This window comes from Pongo abelii, chromosome 20 (assembly GCF_028885655.2).
Source record: "Pongo abelii isolate AG06213 chromosome 20, NHGRI_mPonAbe1-v2.0_pri, whole genome shotgun sequence".
Taxonomy (NCBI): domain Eukaryota; kingdom Metazoa; phylum Chordata; class Mammalia; order Primates; family Hominidae; genus Pongo; species Pongo abelii.
In genome coordinates this window covers 46,289,754-46,312,677 of record NC_072005.2, presented here as the reverse complement: position 1 = coordinate 46,312,677, position 22,924 = coordinate 46,289,754, and the positions used below count along the sequence as shown (strand labels likewise).

Below are 22,924 nucleotides of genomic sequence, written 5' to 3'. Positions count from 1 at the left end.
CGTATATATATATTTTGGTAGAGAGAGAGATGGGGTTTCACCATGTTGCCCAGGCTGGTCTTGAACTCATGAGCTCAAGCGATCCACCCATCTCAGCCTCCCAAAGTGCTGGGATTACAGGTATGAGCCACTGTGTCTGGAAGAATGTTGGGATACTTTAGAAAGGTATATAAAGTGCTTGGGAATACTCCTGGCAGATTATAGATATCCAATAAATTCTTTCTGGACAAATAAATGAACAGCCAACTGAAATGTCTGTTTTAATTTTACCACATCATCACCAGTATTAGGGATTATGATTTTTGGTCAACATTTTGTTGATTTATCAGGTGGCCATTATGATTCCAGGGGTTTGAGATTGTACATCTTGCTGTCCCTGGTTGTGTTAGTGTGGAAGGGAAGGACGGGAGGGACTCCCAGCCCCAGGCCCTCCTACCTGCTGTTGAGGTGGTCCTGGCAGGAACGCACCTCATCTGAACTGGGGTGGCCTCCTTCCACCAGCTCCTGGACCGTGTGGTTCACGTCCAGAACGCGGCCCATCAGGCTGTTCATCTCTTGGTCCAGGCTCTCGAATCTGCAGAAGGAGGATGGAGATGCTCAGACACCCGAACCCTGCGGACCTTAGTTTTATGAAATGCCTTCTACTGGTTCTACTCCTAATTCTCAATCTACCCTCCTTTTCAGCCTCCTTTGTGGGCTCCTTCTCTTCTACTTGCTGTTTATTTAATTTAATTTAATTTAATTTAATTTAATTAATTTATGTATGTATGTATTGAGACAGAGTCTCGCTCTGTCACCCAGGCTGGAGTGCAGTGGCACGATTGTGGCTCACTGCAATCTCTGCCTCCCAGATTCAGGCGATTCTCATGTCTCAGCCTCCCAAGTAGCTGGGATTACAAGCATGCGCCACCATGCCCAGCTAACTTTTCTATTTTTAGTAGAAACGGGATTTCACCATGTTGGCCAGGCTGGTCTCCAACTCCTGATCTTATATGATCCACCCACCTCGGCTTCCCAAAGTGCTGGGATTACAGGCGTGAGCCACCACGCCTAGCCTCTACCTGATGTTTAAATGTGAGATTACTCAGCAGCAACTCCACCCTGAGCCCTCTGGGTTTTCCTTCATACCCTTCTTCGACGATTCCACCCAACCCCACAGCCTTGGTCTTCGCCCCTGAACTCATGACAGTCACACCTCAGTCTCCAGCCTCAACCTCTTACCTTTTGAACCTGTCTTCAACCTCAAAGCCTGCTGTATACCTTCTTGGGGCTATTCACACCCACCTGACTCAAATTTGTTCTTCCTCTGGGCCCCCATGTTGGGGACAGCACTGTCATCTGCCAGGCCAGAGCCCTGGGCTTTGTTTTGGAAAATCGCTCCGGCCCATCGGTCTCCATGGCCTGTCTACTTACCTCCCGCCCTGGTCTAATCTTGTTCCGCTCCATCTGGGTCCCCACCCCAGTTGCCTCTCTGTGTTCCCAGCCACAACTCTCACCCGCTCCAGCCCGCCCTCCACACGGCAGCCACTGAGGTCTATTTTAAGCTAGACATGGTCCTCCCATCTTTAAATCAATGTTTCAAAGAACTGGGCAACTGCGGGCACAGTAGGGGCAAGGAGCAGCTCTGTGTTTCCAGCAGTGTCCAGCATAAGACCTAGAAAGGCATAGGCACTCAGTAAACACCTGCTGAATGAATGTATGGATGAATAAGATGCTCAGAGAGAGTGGTGCAGAGGGGGAATAGGCATTGTTCACCCACTAATTGAACAACTCATTGCTAAGTCAGCCAACAGACAAGTCAGTATACAATATGTCATGGGATGGTAAGTGCTACAAAGGAATGTAAAACAGGATGAAGCAATGGAAAATAACAAGGGTCAGAGCTATTTTAGTAGCTAGGGAGGTGACATTTGTGTAGAAGCAATGGGAGGCCTCCCAGCAGAGGGGCCAGGCTGAGGTGTCCGTGTAGAAGCATAGGTCATTGATTTCATGCTTGGCGAATGTAAGCCTGGGTAACAAGAGCAAATGCTGGGGGAATGTTTCCTCTACCCCCAGGCATTTGCTTCGTATTCTGCATGTATGAACTCATTTACCGTTCATCACAAGCCTGGGTAGGGACTAATATTACCCCCATTATACAGGTGGGCAAGCTGAGGTTCAGGAAGGTTAGGCAGGTTGCAGAACTGTCACAAAGCTGGCTATGGGTGAAGCAGGGATTGGAACCCCTAGTTCCAGCTGGCGAACATGGAAACTGTTGAACCAATGAAGGTGAGACTGGGTGCATGAGGAAGGGGACCCCGGAGTCCCGCATGTGCGCGCTCACCGGTGCTGCACCACCTCGACGTCGTCGAGTGAATCCGGCACACGCATGGAGAGCAGCCATTGCTCCTTCTCGCCGATCCACAGCTCACACGCGTGCACCTCGCCAAACATGCGGTAGACTGCGAGCGCGTCCCGCAGCCACTGGCGCCGCAGTGCCGCCACTTCCGTCACCTCAGCGAACAACTGCTCTGCTTCCACCACGCGCACTTGCAGCGCCACCACCAGTGGCCCTGCGCCACTGGCACCCCCGAGTGTCGCCAGCTGGCGCCGCAGGCCGCTCACGGGCCCGCGATGTGCCTCCACCTCCCCGGTGAGCGCGCGGTGCTGGCGTGCCAGGCGGCGGCTGGAAGCTTCGTCGTGGCCGAAGTCACCGGCGGCTGCCAGGCGGTAAGCGTCGCGAAGCCAGTCCAGCAGCCCGTCGAGGTCAGCGCCGAACTGGTGCAGCGCCCGCGCCTCCTGCAGCCGCCGCTCTCGCCGTGCAGCCGCCTCTTCCAGCCGCTGCCAGCGGCGCCGGGCACTCGCCGCGCGCTCTGCCAGGCCCACCAGGTGCACCGTCTCTGCTCCCGGGCCGACGGCACCGCCGGCTGCAACCAACTCCTCGCCACACCGCAGGGCCTGCTGCAGCAACGCCCGCCGCCCGCCCAGCTCGCCCTGTAGGATCTTGTGCTGGGCCAGGAGGCGCGCGGTGCTGGACAGGTCATGCGCGCCGCCCGCTGTGCCCGCTGCACCCGCCGCGCCCGCCGCACCGCCGCCGCCTGCAGCCTCCAGGAGACGCTCCTTGTCGCGCGCCCAGCTCTCGGCCTCCTCCAGCTCCTGCAGCAGCGCCCACAGGCTCCGCGAGGCCTCCAGCTCCGCGCGTCGCCGCGCTGCCTGCTCCTGCAGCTCCGCCAGGCAGCCGTGCACGTGGTTCACGCGGTTGCAGATGACCTGCGGGTCGCAGGGCTGGTAGCCTGAACCAGGAGAAGGGGAGCATCCAGGATTGGTCACAAGCCAAGGGGCGCCCAAGAGAGGATCGTGCGGGCTACCTACCCTGTCCTTGGTGTGACGTCATCAGATGCCGGGTCACGTGGCTCCTCCTCCAGGCAGCCTTCCCTGACACCCCAAGGCTGGAGCAGGCTCCTCCTCGACCCTCTCAGGCTTCTCTGCTTCCCCATCCTAGCCCTGACTACTCTGTGTTGTCATTGCCTTGTCCTGTCTCCCCCACTGGACTGAGAGCTCCTTAAGGGCAGGACCTGGGGCTGTCACACCCTATCCCAAACACTGCCCAGCAAAGGGTGGCACCCAGAGCTGTAGCCTAGTGAATGCAGTGATTTGTTGACTGAATGATGGATGGATTCAGAGCATCTCAGATTCTGTATATTTGAGTGAAAATTGTGCTTATGTCAGAACTGAGTCAAATGAAACTTCTTTGTTTTTTCTTTGTTTGAGACAGAGTCTTACTCTGTTGCCCAGGCTGGGGTGCAGTAGCGCGATCTCGGTTCACTGCAACCTCCACCTCCAGGTTTAAGCGATTCTCATGCCTCAGCCTCCCTAGTAGCTAGGATTACAGGCTCCCGCCACCACGCCCGGCTCATTTTTGTATTTTTAGTAGAGATGGGGTTTCACCATGCTGGCCAGGCTGGTCTCAAACTCCTGACCTCAAGTGATCCACCTGCCTTGGCCTCCTGAACTGCTGGGATTACAGGCATGAGCCACTGCTACCGGCCAACTTCTCTTTTCTTAAGCCATATTTCTAGGTTTCCTCTGTCATCCTCTGTTGCATTATCTATCGATCCCAGTGGTTATCTGCACTCCTTTTTCTTTTTAAAATAGAGACAGGATCTCACTATGTTGGCCAGGCTGGTCTTGAACTCCTGGCCTCAAGCAATCCTTCCACTTGGCCTCCTGAAGTGTTGGGATTATAGGCATGAGCCACCGTGCTTAACCCCGAACTCCCTCTTTTTCCTTAAATATTTCACCTTCCTCCTGGATGGCTGGTTGGCGACTAGAAAACAGTGAAGTTAATTTAATGGGTCACAGCCAGCATTTGTTTGGTGGAATAGAATAGAAGGAATGGAAAATATCACAATGCAAAACAAGGTCAGGGGAAGTATTTTTGTTGTTGTTGTTGCTGTTGTTTTTTGGTATTGTTTGTTTGTCTGTTTTATTGAGACAGAGTCTCTCACTGTCGCCTGGGCTGGAGTGCAATGGCTTGATCTCAGCTCACTGCAACCTCCACCTCCCAGGTTGATGCGATTCTCCTGCCTCAGCCTCCAGAGTAGCTGGGATTACAGGCGCGCGCCACCATGTCCAGATAATTTTTTTGTATTTTTAGTAGAGACGGGGTTTCGCTATGTTGGCCAGACTGGTCTTGAACTCCTGACCTCATGATCTGCCCCCCTCAGCCTCTTAAAGTGCTGGGATTACAGGCCTGAGCTACCGCGCCCAGCCTGGAAGTATTGTTTTATAAAACCTCTGTGTTAGCCTGTGTGCTCATGTATGCATGTGAACTCTGAGTCATAAGGTAAGTGTATTTACTTATTTATTTATTTTAGAGATAGGGTCTCACTCTATCACCCAGACTGGAGTGCAGTGGCATGATCATGGCTCACTGCAGCCTCCAACTCCTGGGCTCAAGTAATCCTCCCGCCTCAGCTTCCTGAGTAGCTGGGACTATGGGCCCACAACACCATGCCTGGCTAATGTTTTTTCTAAGTTTTTTGTAGAAATGGAGTCTCGCTGGCTGGTCTCCAATATCTGGGCTCAAGCAATTTACCCACTTTGGCCTCCCAAAGTACTGGGATTACAGGCATGAGCCACTGCCTGGCTGTGTATTTCTTACTGGATCATAAAAGTGAGACACTGCCCTAGGTGGAATGCGGGATTTCTGTAATTCTGGACATTTGCTGATGTTGACTCAAACCGCAAGGTATCCAACTGAATAATAGTTACAATAACAACAGCTTCTTGCCAGGCGCAGTGGCTTACGCCTGTAATCCTAACACTTTGGGAGGCCGAGGCAGGCAGATCACTTGAGGTCAGGAGTTTGAGACCAGCCTGGGCAACATGGCAAAACCCCATCTCTACCAAAAATACAAAAATTAGCTGGGCATGGTGGAGTGCACCTGTAGTCTCAGCTACTCGGGAGGCTGAGGTGGGAAGATCACTTGAGCCAGGGATGTTGACGCTGCAGTGAGCCGAGATAGAGCCACCGTACTCCAGCCTGGTCAACAGAGTGAGACTCTGTCTTAGAAAACAAAACAACAACGACAAAAAAAAAAAAAAACAGCTTCCATGTACGCAGCCCTTACTCTGACACAATGTCATTTGATTCTCACAACCATCCTATGAGGCCAGTATCCTTATCAGCCCCATTTTCCAGATGAAGAGACTGAGCTTCAGAGAGGGGAAGGATTGCCCTAGGATCAGCTAAGAAGCAAGCGGTCCATCAGGAGCTCACACTCTGGACCACCCATCAGGCAGCGCTGCCTCCCATCCCCATGACAACGCACTCCCCACACTCGCACTCCCCTCTCTGCTGAATTCTCGGGGCTGCTGATTGTCACAGGAGCCGAGAACTCACAAGGCAAGGGCAAAGGGAGCTTCCTGAGACAAACCTAGCTAAGGTGAAGGAGAGGGTCCCAACAACCTCCCCTGGAGGTGAGATGGGGATGGGAGGGAGCTGAGCCAGGGTCAGGATGTCCACACCAGGGCGTGGAGGGAAACTTCAACATTTGCATTTAGGATGTGACCCAGGTGGGCTAGGGTGAGAAACTTCCCCAGCAACCTGCAAACCAGACAGGTTCTTCCTTTTCCAATAATGCTCCAAGATTCCAAAGGGTTGTGGGCTCCAGATAAAGGAGGAAAACATCTTAATGGAGAGATACGGACCAGCCTCAAGACCCTCTTATCAGCTCCATGGCCTGGGCCTCAGTTTCCTCATCAGTGAGAAACAAAAAAAGCAGCCCCGACTGCCATCAGCACTCAGGGCTAGCCATGGTGTTCTGAGGAGTATAAATAATCTCACAGGCCGGGTGCGGTGCCTCACACCTGTAATCCCAGCACTTTGGGAGGCTGAGGTGGACAGATCACCTTTGATCAGAAGTTCGAGACCAGCCTGACCAACATGGAGAAACCCAGTCTCTACTAAAAATACCAAATTAGCCGGACATGGTGGCGCGTGCCTGTAATCCCAGCTACTCAAGAGGCTGAGGCAGGAGAATAGCTTGAACCCAGGAGGCAGAGGTTGCAGTGAGCCGAGATCACGCCATTGCACTCCAGCCTGGACAATAAGAGCAAAACTCATCTCAAAAAAATAAATAAATAAAATAAATAAAAATAATAATCTCACAGAAATGGCCAGGGACAGTGGCTCACGTCTGTAATCCCAACACTCTGGGAGGTGGAAGCAGGAGGATTGCTTGAGCCCAGGAGTTCAAGACCAGCCTGGGTAACATAGAGAGAACAAGTGTCTAAAAAAAAAGAAAGCAGTAAACAACAACAATAATAAAAAAAAAATCTCACAGAACACTCATATCAGATGGGGCCACTCTGACCGCGATGGAGTAGGACAAAACCAAACTCACTCCATAATCATGCCTGAGCACAGACAAAATCAACGTCACTGTGCAAACCACAAAAATGACCACGCATCCCCCGCACCGGCTAAGATGAATGACAGCTGCCAATGACTGCAACAGCCTCCTTCTGTTCCTCCCACCACCTAGATCAAAATGATTAAGATGCCCGATCACCTAGTCACCCCCATATTCTGACAGCATCCAATCCACAGCAAAACTCACTACACTGAATCATCTTCCAAATCACCTAATACAAGCCCAAATCCTACAATAAGCCCCCAGTCATACATATATATATTTCTTTGAGAGAGGTCTCACCCTGTTGCCCACGCTGGTGTGCAGTGGCACGATCTAGACTCACTGCAACCTCCGCCTCCCAGATTCAAGCGATTCTCCTGCCTCAGCCTTCCGGGTTGCTGGGATTACAGGTGCATGCCACCACACACAGCTAATTTTTTGTATTTTCAGTAGGGATGGGGTTTCACCATGTTGGCCAGGCTGGTCTCGAACTCCTGACCTCATGTGATCCACCTACCTCGGCCTCCCAAAGTGCTGGGTGAGCCAGCACACCTGGCCCCCCATTATACTTTCTTGCTGAGATGCCCCATAGCTCCCCATGCTGTGTGTAAAGAGCCACCAAACCCAACTTGGTTTGACCACAGAGGGACTCCTGGTAGTCTCTGGCTGGAAGGCATTGACATAAGTAAGACAGGAACCTTATTAGAGCCAGTCTTGGTTTTGCCTATCAGCATCCATGTCCCATCCATATCTGGTAAGGGCGTCCCTCTCTGCTCTTTTTCAGTCTAAGTCTTTGGAATGGGCTGAACCCCTCTCCTGGCCCTGGGGTAGGCATGTCACATGCACGTGGCCAATTAGATCACTGCATGCCCTGGGGCCACAATGATTGGCTGAGCAATGATGGAACCCACTGTGAGCCAATGCAAGCTCTCCCAGGACTTTTTGTCAGAACTCTTGGAAGAAAGGGGCCTGTGTCCCATTGGCTCTGCTAACCTGTTAGGCTGTATATTTGGGGCGGAATGATCCCAGATTTATACCACAAGGGGCAGGACTGCTCGACAGTGACACCAACACAGAGTCTAGTGATGGAGAGAGATGAGAGAGATGGAGTCTTTTGTTTTTGTTTTGAGAAGGAGTCTCGCTCTGTCACCTAGGCTGGAGTGTGCAGTGGTGCAATCTCGGCTCACGGCAACCTCTGCCTCCAGGGTTCAAGCAATCGTCCCACCTCAGCCTCCTGAGTAACTAGGATTACAGGTATGCACCACTATGCCTGGCTAATTTTTTTTTGTATTTTTAGAAGAGACGGGGTTTCACCATGTTGGCCAAAGCTTGACCTCAAGTGATCCGCCTGCCTCGGCCTTCCAAAGTGTTAGGATTACAGGCACGAGCCACCGCGCCTGGCCTGAGTCTTTTTCTTTTTTTTTTTTTTTTTTTTGTTTTTCTTTTTTGATATAGAGAAGGGGTCTCGCTATGTTGCCCAAAACTCCTGGCCTCAAGCAATCCTTCCATCTCAGCCTCCCAGAGCTCTGGAATTACAGGCATGAGGCACCATGCCTGGTCTCAGGTGGAGTCCTAAAAGCACCCTTGAGCCATACCTGGATCCAGCCATGCCTGAGGTAAAACCCACCCTTCCCCAGACTTTTTTTTTTTTTTGGTGACAGGGTCTCAGTCCAGTTGCCCAGGCTGGAGTTTAGTGGCACAATCTTGGCTTACTGCAGCCTCGACTTCCCAGACTCAGGTGATTCTCCCACCTCAGCCTCTGGAGTGGCTGGGACTACAGGCGTGCACCACCATGCCTACCTAAGTTTTTGTATTTTTGGTAGAGACGGGGTTTCACCATGTTGACTAGGCTTCCCTGAACATTTTGGTTACATTAGCCAATCTACTCCTTTTCACCTTAAGCTATTTGAACTGAGTTTCTATCACTTGCTGTTAAATAGGCCCTGATTAACATTACTTAGAACAAGTTTTCTTTTTTGTTTTTTAAGAGACAAGATCGCACTGTGTCACCCAGGCTGGAGTGCAGTGGCATGATCATGGCTCACTGAAGCCTCCAATTCCTGGCCTCAAGTGAGCCTCCTGCCTCAGCTTCCAAGTAGCTGGCACTACAGGCTTGTATCACCGTGCCTGGCTTATTTATTTATTTATTTATTTATTTATTTATTTATTTATGTACAGATGATGTCTTTCTATGTTGGCCAGGCTGGTCTTGAATTCCTGGGCTCAAGTGATCCTCCTGCCTCGGCCTCCCAAAGGGCTGGAATTATAGGCATGAGCCACCGTGCCCAGCCCACACAGGTATTTTTAAATGGTATTCATTGAGATCAATCTGTGAAGGGCTTGGCACATAACAAGTGCTCAATAAATGTGGGTTATTACTGCAGAATCTAAAGCAGGAAGAGGTCGAGTGGCCCATCCTGCCACTCAGGGCCCTGATTCTCCCCATGACTTCCCCAGTGGAACGTGATCTTAGGCTCTGCTTAAATGCCTCCAAGGACAAGGAGCTCACTCTTTCCTCCTCTCAGGAGTCACTCTTGCCTCTATTAGCACCAGTCCTGAGAGTCTCCACCCATAGCCCCAGCCCCAGCCCCAAGACTCACCCTGCAGCTGGGAGAAGCGCAGGGCAGCGGCATTGAGAGCTTCCACCCGCTCGCTCTGGGCCGCAATGTCTCCCTCCAGCAGTCCATGCTTCTGCAAGAGGTCGTCTGCCTCCACCAGATGCTGCCCACACTCCCGGGACAGCAGCTGAGCCTACAAGCGGGGACAGCACTGAGCACACCTCTGGCACTGCCCCGGGCCACTCACCTCTTCCCCATCACCTGTGCCAGCCCCTGCTGCTCTGCACCATCACTCCCGACTCTGACCCTCTTGGAGAGATATGGACCAGCCTCAAGACTCTCTTACCAGCTCTTTGGCCTGGGCCTCAGTTTCCTCATCAGAAACAAAAAAGCCGAGCCCCGGCTGCTGTCAGCTCTCACAGCTAGCCATGATGTTCTGTCTCTGTCTCCCTCTCTCTCTACCAGTCTCTCTCTGAATGTTTCCATCTCTCATGGACTCCACATTTCTGGGCTCTGTCTCTGTCACAGTGGCTCAGTCTCTCTGCATCCATGTTTTACTTATCTATACATCTTTGTCTCCATCTCTCTCTGCCTCTCTTTCTACATTTCTACCCTTTTCTCTTTCTCTCTGTCTGTGTCTCCTGTTCACCTTCCTTCCTTCCTTCCTTCCTCCCTTTCATTCTTTTTTTTTTTCTCTTCTTCTTCTTTTTTTTTGAGACAGAGTCTGGCTCTGTCACCCAGGCTGGAGTGCAGTGGCGCAATCTCAGCTCACTGCAAGCTCCGCGTCCCAGGTTCAAGCGATTCTCCTGCCTCCCGAGTAGATGTACCTTGCCTGGCTAATTTTTGTATTTTTTAATAGAGATGGGGTTTTGCCATGTTGGCCAGGCTAGTCTCGAACTCCTGACCTCAGATGATCTGCCCGCCTCAGCCTCCCAAAGTGCTGGGATTACAGGAGTGAGCCACCGCACCCGGCTTCTTCTTCTTCTTCTTCTTTTTTTTTTTTTTTTTTGAGACAGGGTCTCACTCTGTCACCCAGGCTGAAGTGTAGTGGTGCAATCATGGCTCACGCAGCCTCAACCTCCTGGGCTCAAGCGATCCTACCATTTCAGAGTAGCTGAGACTACAAGCGCACGCCACCACGCCTAGCTAATTTTTTTTTTTTTTTTTTTTTTTTTTTTTTGTACAGACAGGATCTCACTATGTTGATCAGGCTGGTCTCAAACTCTGGGGCTCAAGCAATCTGCCTACCTCGGCCTCCCAAAGTGCTGGTACCACAGGTGTGGGCCACCATGCCCAGCTGGCTTCTACCTTTCTTGTCTCATCTCTCTCTAGATCTGGTAGGACTCTCTCTCAAATTGATTCCATCTTCCTGTATCTTTCTCTGTAGCCATGTAGATTTCCATGGTCACCTTTGTGTCTGCCTTCCCCTCTCTCTGTCTCTCTGATTTCTCTTCCTCTCTCTCAAACTGTCACTATCTCTCTGTCTGCATTCCTGGCTTATTCTGTTTCTATATCTCTATGTCTTTTTTCATTTCTCTCCCTCTTTTTTCTTGAAACAGAATCACACTCTGTCACCCAGGCTGGATGGAACGCAGTGGCACCATCTTGGCTCACCGCAGCCTCTGCCTCCTGGATTCAAGCAATTCTTGAGCTTCAGCCTCCCAAATAGCTGGGACTACAGGCACACGCCACCATGCCCGGCTAATTGTTTTGTATTTTTAGTAGAGATGGGGTTTCACCGTGTTGGCCAGGCTGGTCTGAAACTGCTGACCTCAAGTGATCTGCCTGCCTTGGCCTCCCAAAGTGCTGGGATTACAGGTGTGAGCCACCGTGTCCAGCATGTTTCTATTTCTCTATTCGTCTCTGTCTCTTTCTCATCCTGTGTTTCTTTGTCTGCCTCTCTTGTCCATCTCTGTATCTTTCTCTCCCTCTCTCTCTCGTTCTCTCTTTTTGTCTTCCTGGCTTTCTCTCTATCTTCTTCTATCTCTGCCCTTCCCTCTCCATCTCCAGCTCTCTGACAACTCTTTCAGCGTCTGCATCCTCCCCTCCCTCCTGGCACTCCACCCGCATCCCCGCCCCCCGCCTGGCACCTGCATCTCCTCCATCCAGTCCACCATGTACACCATCTCCTGGAAGACCTTCTGCAGCGCCAGGTTCTGCTCAAGCCGTGTCCGCCGGGCACCCACAAGCCCAGTTAGCAGGGCCCACTGGCGCAGGACGCTGTCACGCTGGGCTGCCACCCGCCGGATATCGTAGTAGCCTTCGGCCGCCAATGCCTGGGCCAGCTCCGCCACACCCTGCACCCGCTCCTCGTAGGCTGCAATGTCTGCCTCGATTGCTTCGTGTTTCTTCATGGCTGCCTCCACTGCGGGCAGCTCATACCCAAAGTTGTCCTGGGGCAGTGAGCCAGACACTCACCCATGCTGCCTCAGCAGTCCACCTGTTACCTTGACCCTGTGTGACCCTGGGGACTCCCCACTCCATTACCTTGGAGACTGGCCCTGCCCCCTCTAGTTATCCTGGAGGCCAGCCCCACCCTCCGCTGCTACCCAGGTAACCTGGAGACCAGCCCCACCCTCCATTATTACCTTGGAGACCAGCCCCACCCTCCCCAGTTACTCTAAAGACCAACCCCCCATCCCCTGTTGCCCTGGAGACCAGCCTATCTTCCACAGTTATCCTGGAGACCAACTCCACCCTCCCCTGTTGTCCTGGAGACCAGCCCAATCTTCCCCAGTTACCCTGGAGACCAGACCCACCCTCCCCTGTTGCCCTAGAGACCAACCCCACCTTCCCGTTTCCCCAGAGACCAGCCCCAGTCTCTCCAGTTACCCTGGAAACAAGTCCCACCCTCCTGTTACATCTCTAACCTTAAACTTGTTACCCAGGAAGGAGGCCCATGCTTCCCCTGTCCTGGAGATTAGGGACCAGGTTTACCTGACTCTGTTACTTAGGAAACCAATTCTATCCTTCTGAGTTACCCTAGACACAAGATACAACCTCCCTTGTCACTTAAAACACTCCCCCTATTCCTGAAAAGACGAATTCTGCCCTCTCTAGTTACCCTGGAGACCAGCCTCACTCTCCCATTACCCTGGAGATCAGGCCCATTCCCCTCACCCAACAATCACTTAGAAGGCCAAGTCTCCCTTCCCATCCTCATTTATCACCAGGAGACTAATCTAACTCTTCCCTGTTGCCTAGAAGATCAAGTCTCCCTCTCTGGTCCCAGGACCATCAGCCCCGCCCTCCATCCCTTTCCCCCGAGCCAAGCCCTACACCTTGTACCTGGGAGACCAGACGCTGGTTCTCATTCAGCCAGCTCTCCCTCATAGCCACCTTGTGGTCAAACCTCTGTGCCAGTAGTTCCAGCTTCTCCTGCCGAATCAGCTCAGCCCGTAGGGCAGCCTCCCGCTCATGCTCAGCCTTCTCCAGCTCACCCCATGCCTGCAGGAGATGGGAGGAGGCACTCAGACTCTGACAGCTCCCCACAGTTTAATGGTCTCGACTTAGTCTCAGGTCACTCATAGCATTATGGCAACTTCATGCAAATTGGAAAAAATTTTGCTTCCTTATGACACTTTACTACTGAAAAACTGTCAGAATTAATATCTAATCCATCATGTCTACAATGTGAGTGATTCCCTTGAGCAGTGTGCAACCTATACAACTCCACAGTGCAGCTCTGCCTCTCCCCTGCATCCCCGGCCTCACCTTGTCAATATCCCAGATGCCACAGCCCTCCCGAGGCACAAAGAGGCGACGGTTGCAGGCACGCAGTTTGCTCTGGATGCTGAAGAGCAGCACCTCTAGGTTCCCCTTCTCCTGGAACCTGAAGGGGCATGAGCTCAGGAGCCCTGCCATCATGCCACCCCTGCCCACCCTCCCTCCAGAGCTGGGCCTCACTTGACAGGCTTCTCCAGCGTGCAGTAGGCTGTGAAAGCCTGGAGTTGCTGCTGCACCCCACTTAAGGAGTTGGCAAATTTCTGATTGCTGATGAGGCCCACGGTGCGGTGGATCCAGGCCAGCAGCTCGGCTGCCAGCTCCTCGTAGCGTTCTATGATCTTCCCCACCTCCAACACCTGGTCCAAGACCTGACACAGCAGAGGAAGCGGGGGTCAGCCTCATCCCACCCATGCCTGCCACTAGCTTCCAGCTTCCCACTCACCCACTCCTTGGCTCCTTATACCTTCCCGATACGCTTCCCCTCCACAGCCAGAGCCTTCATCTTGGAGAAATAGTGGTAGAAAGAGACTACGTAGGTGATGATGGACTTCTCATCTGGAGCCTCCATGTTCACATCTGGAAGGAAGAGGGAATGGAGAAACAAGACAGTGGGCACTTTGACAGAGTGCTTGAAGGTATTGGATGGAGGGATGGAGAAGCCACTCTCATTAACTGTGCGACCTTGGGCAAGATAATTAACCTCTCTGTTCCTCAGGTTTTGTATCCGTCAAATAGAAATCTACCTCCTGGAATTAAATAGTGCCTGACACATATAAACCACCACAGAGAAATAAGCTATACTTTTCTTTTTCTTTTCTTTTCTTTTTTTTTTTTTTAAGATGGAATTTTGCTCTTGTTGCCCAGGCTGGAGTGCAATGGCACGATCTCGGCTCACTGCAACCTCCACCTCCCAGGTTCAAGCGATTCTCCTGTCTCAGCCTCCCAAGTAGCTGGGGTTACAGACATGCACCACCATGCCCGGCTAATTTTATATTTTTAGTAGAGACAGGGCTTCACCATGTTGGTCAGGCTGGTCTCGAACCCCTGACCTCAGGTGATCCGCCCACCTTGGCCTCCCAAAGTGCTGGGATTACAGATGTGAGCCACCGCACCTGGCCTATACTTGTTTCTTGAACACACCTATCTACCTTCCACCTCAGGGCCTTTGCATGTGCTGTTCTCACTGTCTGGAGCACTGTTCCTCTTCTGTGTTCCTAATTCCCACTTATTCTTCAGAGCTCAACTCAACTTTTTACTTTTTTTTTTTTTTTCAAGAGACTGAGTCTGGCTCCGTTGTCCAGGCTGATTGCGCAGTGGTGCAATCATAGCTCACTGCAGCCTCGAGCTCCTAGATTCAAGCAATCCTCCCACCTCAGCCTCCTGAGTAGTCAGAACTAAAGGTGTGCACCACCATGCCTGGCTCAACTCAGATTTCCTTAGACAAGCCTCCATGTTCACCCTGTCTATAGTTGATAATCCTCATGTTATTCTCCTCTTAGCATCTTATGATGTCCTTTCCAGAATGTATCACAATTTGTAATTACATATTCACTTATGTGATTATGTCATTATCTAGAGCTTGAGCTTCATAAGGACAAACACTATGTCTGTTTTCTTTCTTTTGCTTTCGTTTCCTTTCTTTTCTTTTCCTTTCTTTTTTTTTTTGAGACAGAGTCTCAAGCTATTGCCCAGGCTGGAGTGCAATGGCATGATCTTGGCCCACCACAACTTCTGCCTCCCAGGTTCAAGCAATTCTCGTGCCTCAGCCTCCCAAGTAGCTGAGATTACAGGCACACACCACCATGCCCGGCTAATTTTTTGTAATTTTTTTAATGGACTTTTTCTTTTTATAAAACATAGACAGGGTCTCTCTGTGTTGCCCAGGCTGGTCTTGAGCTCTTGGGCTGAAACAATACTCCTGCCTCAGCCTCCCATAGTGCTGGTACTACAGGCGTGGGCCACTATGCCCAGCCATATGCCTATCTTCTTTATCACTGTTCTGTCTTACCCAGCACACAGTAGGTGCTAAATTAAAATTTAGTTAGCTTGCAAATGGTGCATGAGGCTTGATGTGAAGAACATAGGCTTTGGAGGCAGCATGCACTTGGATCCCAGTTCAACACTTACTCACTGCATGTCCTTAGAAAATAACCTAGCTTCTCTAAGCCTCAGTTTCCCCATTGTTATAATAAAGATTATCATGGTTCCTGCCTCCTGGGAACAATGTAAGTATTAGAAAGACTAGCCTGGCACAGAGGGGAAACTCAACAAATTCTAACATTTTAATTGGTCATTGTTTTTTGCTTTTTGAGTTGGGATCTGGGGTGCAGTGTTGTAATCAGAGCTCACTACAGCCTCGAACTCCTGGGCTCAAGTGATCCTCCTGCCTTGGCCTCCTGTGTAGCTGGGACTACAGGTGTGTGCCACCCTGCTCAGCTAAGATTTTTCTTTTCTTTTTTTTTTTTTTGTAGAGATGGGATTTCACTATGTTGCCCAGGCTGGTCCTGAACTGGCCTCAAGCGATCCTCCTGCCTTAGCCTCCCAAAGTGCTGGGATTACAGGCATAAGCCATCACCATGACTGACTGATATCATTTTAATTTACCCACTGGATGCACAACAGTATACCTGGCCTTTATTCTTCACTGCCTTGTCCAACTGACATCCATTAGCACCTACTACATACCAGGCACTGAGCATAGGATACAGCTATAAGAGGCAGGGTTACAGCTATAAGAGGACTGATTAAGACCATGAATTCTGGAGCCATAAGGTCTGGTTTCCTGATTTTCAGTGTGATGCTGGGCAAGTGACGACATCCCTGAGCTGTCATTCTCATCACTTTAGAAGACAGGTTAAGCCAGGCATGTGGCTCAGGCCTGTAATACCAGGCACTTTGGGAGGCCAAGGTGGGAGGATCGCTTGAGTCCAGTAGTTTGAGACCAGCCTGGGCAACATAGCGAGACCCCACCTCTACAAAAAAAAAAAATCAAAAATTAGCTGAGCATGGTCGTGCACACCTATAGCCCCAGCTCCTCAGGGGGCTGAGGTGAGAGGATTGCTTGAGCACAGAAGGTTGAAGCTGTAGTGAGCCAAGATCAGGCCACTGCACTCCAGCCTGGGCAACACAGTGAGACCCCGTTTCAAACATAATAATAATAATTAAACAGGGTTTAAATATTAAATTCAGTTGGATAAAAAAAAAATAAGTAAGCCAGGTGTGGTGGCTCACGCCTGTAATCCCAGCTCTTTGGGAGGACGAGGTGAGCAGATCGCTTGAGGTCAGGAGTTTGAGACTAGCCTGGCCAACAATGGTGAAACCCCATCTCTGCTAAAAATACAAAAAAAAAAAAAATAGCCAGGCTTGGTGGCGTGCACCTGTAGTCCCAGTTACTTGGGAGGCTGAGGCAGGAGAATCACTTGAACCCGGGAGGCAGAGGTTGCAGTGAGCTAGGATCGCTCCCACTGCACTCCAGTCTGAGTGACAGAGCGAGACTCTGTCTCAAATAAATAAATACATAAACATAAGAATAATAAATAAGTAAATAAATAAATAAAATAAAATAGCCAGGCGCTGTGGCTCACACCTATAATTCCAGCACCTTAGGAGGCTGAAGTGGGCAGATCACCCGAGGTCTGGAGTTTGAGACCAGCCTGGGCAACATAGTGAAACCCCATCTCTACTAAAAATACAAAAATTAGCCAGGTGTGATGGCGCATGCCTGTAGTCCCAGCTACTTAGGAGGCTGAGATGGGAGAATCACTTGAGCCTGGGAGGTGGAGGTTGCTGTGAGCCGAGATCGCACCACTGCACTCCAGCCTGGGCAATGGAGCCAGACCCCATCTCAAAAATTAAATAAATAGGCCGGGCCAGGTGGCTCACACCTGTAATCCCAGCACTTTGGGAGGCCGAGGGGGTGGATCATGAGGTCAGGAGATCGAGACCATCCTGGCTAACACGGTGAAACCCCGTCTCTACTAAAAATACAAAAAAGTAGCCGGGCGTGGTGGCGGGCGCCTGTAGTCCAAGCTACTTGGGAGGCTGAGGCAGGAGAATGGCGTGAACCCGGGAGGCGGAGCTTGCAGTGAGCCGAGATCACGCCACTGCACTCCAGCCTGGGTGACAGAGCGAGACTCTGTCTCAAAATAAATAAATAAATAAATAAAATAAATAAATAAAATAAAACAGGGTTGATAAATTCTCTCTAACCAGGTCAGTGTGAAGATGAAAGTGAACAGCTCTGATAAAGCTTCCAGCCATGTGTTTGGCACATAGTTGAGCTCAGAGGAAGGGAGCAGTTTTGATTCGGGATGAGAGATGGGTGTCAGGGCTGATCCTCGATTGGGGCTGAGGCTGAAGTCAGGGATGGGGTTAGGGATAGACTGGAAATGGAAAAGCAGCTGAAGATGAGGATGGAGTTGTGGGAGAGATAGACATGGGGATGGGCTAGGGCAAAATGAGGTTGGAAATGGATTAGGGTGGGGATAGGAATGGAGCTGGAGCCAAAGATATGGTGGGGATGGAGACACTTGAAGATGGGGTTGGCGTTAGGGGTGGGGATGGCATTGGAGATGCCATTGGGTTTAGGGCTGGGGTAGGGGAGCGGGAGCTGGTTGGCGGGGAGATGGTTGAAAGCGGGGTTGGGGAGGGTGTTGGGGATGGGTGGAAATTGAGAATGGGGAAGAGGAGGGGTTATGTTGGGACAGGGTTGGGGATGAGAGAGGAAGAGGTGTGAGGATGGGATGTGGGAGGGATCGCACATGAGGAAGGGGAGGCACAAGGGGAGGAGGCTGAGGAGAGAGTTGGGATTTGGAGAGGCCTCAGGATTTGGGATGGTGCTGGGGTGGGATGGAGTTGAGTCTGACATGGCATTGGGGTTGGGAGTCCCCCAAGAGGAAGTCTGGGCTGGGCCCGCGCGAGGCTCACCTTCAGGATCCAGCAGCCGCGCCAGCCCCAGGTGCTGCTCAGCTGTGCGGAAGGCTCTCTGCAGGTTGTAGTTGGCGTTGGACTTGGTGAGTTTGCTGAAGTCCACGAGATCAGGCCTGGGCAGGGGCACAGAGCAGGCAGGCAGCAGGCAGGCTCCAGAGCCGGCGGGCAATCAGGGAAGAAGCCACCCTTGTCTGAGCACCGCCCAGGGCAATGGGCAGAAGGGCACAGTCTAGCCAAGGAGCAAGCTGTGTGTGCTGTGCAGCATTTAGCTGTGATGTGAGTGTGATGGATGCGGGCATGTCTCTGTGGGTCTTTGTGGGTTCCAGGGAATGTGTGTGTGCATGTGCATTTGTTGCTGGGCCGGCCTGTGCACACAGACGAATGGGCAGGCCAGCCTGAGTTTGCTTGGAAGAGATGAGCCCACACGGTGCCTGCCTGTGTATGTCTCTGTGAAATCATATGACAATACAAGTGTGTACAGCCCTTATGTGTGTTGCGTGAGGACACTTGTACTTCTTTTTTTTTTTTTTTTTTTTTTTGAGATGGAGTCTCGCTCTGTCATCCAGGCTGGAGTGCAGGGGCGTGATCCCATCCCAGCTCACTGAAACCTCAACCTCCGAGGTTCAAGCAATTCTCCTGCCTCAGCCTCCCAAGTAGCTGGGATTGCAGGTGTGCACCACCATGCCCTGCTAATTTTTATATTTTTAGTAGAGACAGGGTTTCACCATGTTGGCCAGGCTGGTCTCGAACTCCTGACCTCAAGTGATCCACCTGCCTAGGCCTCCCAAAGTGCTGGGATTACAGGTGTGAGCCACTGCGTCTGGCCAGGACACATGTACCTCTGACACACATATGCTTACTTTGGGGATTCTTATGTAGAGTTATGCAGTGGTTAGAAGTGTGAGGACCAGAGCCAGTTCATCAGAGCTTGAGCCCCAGCTTGGTCACATCCTGGTTGTGTCACTCTAGGTGAGCTACTGCGTTTCTCTGTGCTTTGGTTTCCTCTAAAATGGGGATAATAATAGCACCTGCCAGCCGGGCATGGTGGCTCATCCCTGTAATCCCAGCACTTTGGGAGGCTGAGTTGGGCAGATCACTTGAGGTCAGGAGTTTGAAACTAGCCTGGCCCAAATGGTGAAACCCCATCTCCACTAAACAAACAAAATTAGCCAGTCATGGTGGCACATGCCTGTAATCCCAGCTACTTGGGTGGCCGAAGTGGGTGGATCACCTGAGGTCAGGAGTTCAAGACCAGCCTGGCCAACATGGTGAAACCTCATCTTTACTAAAAATACAACAATTATCCAGGTGTGGTGGTAGGCGCCTGTAATCCTAGCTACTCAGGAGGCTGAGGCAGGAGAATCACTTGAATCTGGGAAGCAGAGGTTGCAGTGAGCCGAGATCGTGCCACTGCACTCTAGCCTGGGCGACAGAGTGAGACTCACCCTCAAAATAAATAAATAAATAAAAATAGCACCTGCCCACAGGTGGATTGGACATATTGAATGTTTTAGTGGGAAGCACTTAGAACAGTGCCTGTGCATAGAAAACACTGAGCAAATGTCACCTAGTGTGAGGATGACCCTGGGGCAGCTTGTGAGTTTCTGTGTATGGAGGTGGGTCTGGGTCTCCCCATGTGTGTACGAGTGTGTGTAGGTGTGACAGGCAGGGATTGTGAGTGGACAGGTGTCCACAACAGAAAAAGCTGGGTTCTGGCTTCAGCTACACCACCACAAGCCCCTTCCTGCGCCTGAGTCTCAGTTTCCCCAATATGTCATGTGAATTATCATGATGTGTGTCTAATTTGTGTGGGTATCTGACCCTTAGCCATTTCAATGTCAGGCCCCAAGGTATGAATCCGTGGGTGTACAGGGACGGGAACACTAGGGGCTCACTTTGAGGAAGTGTTTTCTTTTTTTTTCTTTCTTTTTTTTGGGGGGGCGGGGGTTGGGGGTGGAGTCTCACTCTGTTGCCCAGGCTGGAGTGCAGTGGCACAATCTCAGCTCATTGCAACCTCCGCCTCCTAGGTTCAAGCGATTCTCCTGCCTCAGCCTCCCCAGTAGCTGGGATTACAGGGGCGCACCACCACACCTGGCTAATTTTTTATTTTTATTTTTAGCAGAGACAGGGTTTTGCCATGTTGGCCAGGCTGGTCTTGAACTCCTAACATCAGGTGATCCTCCCACCTTGGCCTCCCAAAGTGCAGGGATTACAAGCGTGAGCCACCGCGCCTGGCCTGAGAAAGCATTTTCTGATAGGAGGAGGTGCTGGGTACACAGCAGCATGACAGTGACAGGGGAGCGAGCTCCCTACCCTGCGGGCAGGCTGTGCACGTGCTTGGGTATCTGTGTGTGCACGCATCTGTGCGAGGGCTCATGTGTGTCCATGCGTGCACAGGGTATGTGGCCTGGACAGGAGCCTGTGTGGGTGTGTGTTCATGTGTGTAAATGTGCAGGGCATGTGTGTGAAGGGAAAGAAAAGTGTATTTGTGTACAGGTGAAGGGATGGGTCTTTATGTCTGTGTGTGCCATCTACACACATACATGTACAGGTGTGCAGCTGCGGGGATATGGGGGAGGTGAAGGGCAGAACTGGGCTGCCCCAGGCCAGGTGGTACCTGTGCCGGTGAATGAGGGCATTGAAGGCCAAGCCGTCCCGCCAGCTGGTGGTGAAATTCTGGATGTTTACCTCAGGGTAACTGGAAGGGTGAAGGGAGAGACAGAGGCAGAGATGGGGAGAGTTAGGAGGGAAGAAAGGGGAAAAAGACAGAGGGAGACCGAATGATAGGGAAGGAAGATGAGAGAGAGGGGGCAGAACATAGAAAGATGGATGGATGGGTGGGTGTTGGGTAGGTAGAGAGAGAGATAGGTAGATACACAGATAGATGATAGATAGATAGATAGGTGATAGATGGTGGGTAGAGAGAGAAATAGGTAGATACATAGATAGATGATAGATAGATAGATGATAGATAATAGATATAGGTTGATAGATGATATATATAGATTGACAGAAGATAGATAGATAGATAGAGATTGATAGAAGATAGATAGATAGATACATACATACATACATATATACATACATACATACATACATACATAATAGATATAGGTTGATATAGGTTGATAGATGATATAGGTTGATAGATGATATAGGTTGATATAGGTTGATAGATGATAGATAGATAGATAGCAGGAGAGGAGAGAAAAAGAGAAGCAAAAGAAAGAAGAGAGAAGAGAGGGAAGGAGAGAGAGAGGAAGGAGAGAGATAGCAAGACAGGGAGAGAGCAAGATATAGACAGAGATAGGGAGGGAAAGGAGAGGAGAGAGAAAGAAGACATGAAAGAAGGGAAAAGGGAAGGAGGGAAGGAGGGACAGCAGAGATAAGTACAAGGAAAAGCAGATATAGAGATAGACACATGGAGAAACAGATGGCAAAAGTCCCCACGATCTCCCTTGCAAGACAGACAGCCCAGAAGGATGACAGTCAGAGAAGCCCACCTCCATCCCATACTTGGCCCTCCCTCTGTGCTCCCAGGGGCTGCTCTACAGAGGACAATTGAGTTTCAGGTCTTACTGCTCCCTGCAGGGCAGAGAGTTTGGGGCCAAAGGGAACCTTCCCAGTAGAGCCTGCACCCCACCCCGCCACCAGCTCAGCCACACTGAAGCGACCAAGGACTTTGAACTTTCCTGTGTATGCCCTGTGAGGCAGAAGGGTGATGCTCACAGCGGGAGAGGGTGGCCAGAGCTTGGACATAGCACTGAGGGTCCACATAGGTGAATGTGAGATCTCTTGAAATGTAGGATGAAATGGGATGGGGGAGAGAGAGAAGAGAGCAGGCTGGGGACAGTTCATCTCTTTCCAGCATTGGTCTCTGAGGAGTCCAAGAGTTCTATTTTATTTATATTTATTTATTTGTTTGTTTATTTATTTATGTGTTTGTTATTTATTTTCAAGACAGGGTCTTGCTCTGTAGCCCAAGCTGGAGTGCAGTGGCATGATCGTAGCTCACTGCACCTTGAACTCCTGGACTCAAACGATCTTCCCATCTCAGCCTCCTGGGAACCTGAGAAGCTACGACTACAGGCATGTGCCACCATGCCTGTGATTAAAAAACAACAACAACAACAACAAACAAACAAACAAACAAAAAACCCCACAACTTTTTGTAGAGATGGGGTCTTGCTATGTTGCCTAGGCTGGTCTCAAAGTCCTAGCCTCAAGTAATCCTTCCACCTCATTCTCCCGAAGTGACAGGCATGAGACACTGTCCCCAGTGAGGCCAAGAGTTCTACATTTGAAACTGGGTGGGGTGCAGTGGTCCCAGCTACTTGGGAGGCTGAGGAGTAAGGATCACTGGAACCTAGGCGGTCAAGGCTTCAGTGAGCTATTCAGTGCATGCCACTGCACTCCAGCCTGGGTGACAGAGCAAGACCCTGTCTCTAAGTAAATAAAGAAATTTGAACTTGGCCTTCCAGCATGTTAGGAAGGATTATTAGTCAAGGCTGGAGAAGTGGACATATTTTATTTACCAGCTGGTTAGTTTCAGATGTAACTTTTTGACCCTGAGGACATGGGCTGCCCCTTGAGCTCTTGTCTGGGAAGGAATTGCAGAGGTTAGGGGACCACTTGCCTAACCTCCTAAGGAAGGTGGTGGGGGTGCTTACCCAGCTGTCTTCATCTGACACCACAAGAGCAGAGCATCCTTGGCTGAGCGTGTCTCTCTGTTGTCCTCAGTCTCAATTTTGATGACTTGAATCTGTGAAGATACAAAAAATGGCTACCAGGGCCTGGAGAGCTTGAGGCTTC

The 22,924-nt window shown here is 50.9% G+C and overlaps 1 protein-coding gene across 1 annotated transcript in view; it reads right to left on the bottom strand.

The window, feature by feature from the left end:
* The window catches only part of SPTBN4 (spectrin beta, non-erythrocytic 4), a 112,025-nt gene that overhangs the window by 59,655 nt on the left and 29,446 nt on the right, over positions 1 to 22,924 (bottom strand). The window contains exons 5-15 of the mRNA XM_024237088.3: positions 22,783 to 22,874; positions 20,730 to 20,810; positions 18,110 to 18,225; positions 13,647 to 13,759; positions 13,364 to 13,551; positions 13,172 to 13,289; positions 12,746 to 12,904; positions 11,548 to 11,850; positions 9,500 to 9,650; positions 2,324 to 3,272; positions 437 to 574 (exon numbers count right to left, since the gene is read on the bottom strand). Of these exons, the coding sequence (XP_024092856.2) occupies positions 437 to 574; positions 2,324 to 3,272; positions 9,500 to 9,650; positions 11,548 to 11,850; positions 12,746 to 12,904; positions 13,172 to 13,289; positions 13,364 to 13,551; positions 13,647 to 13,759; positions 18,110 to 18,225; positions 20,730 to 20,810; positions 22,783 to 22,874 (2,408 nt within the window). The remainder of the gene's footprint in view (positions 1 to 436; positions 575 to 2,323; positions 3,273 to 9,499; positions 9,651 to 11,547; positions 11,851 to 12,745; positions 12,905 to 13,171; positions 13,290 to 13,363; positions 13,552 to 13,646; positions 13,760 to 18,109; positions 18,226 to 20,729; positions 20,811 to 22,782; positions 22,875 to 22,924) is intronic.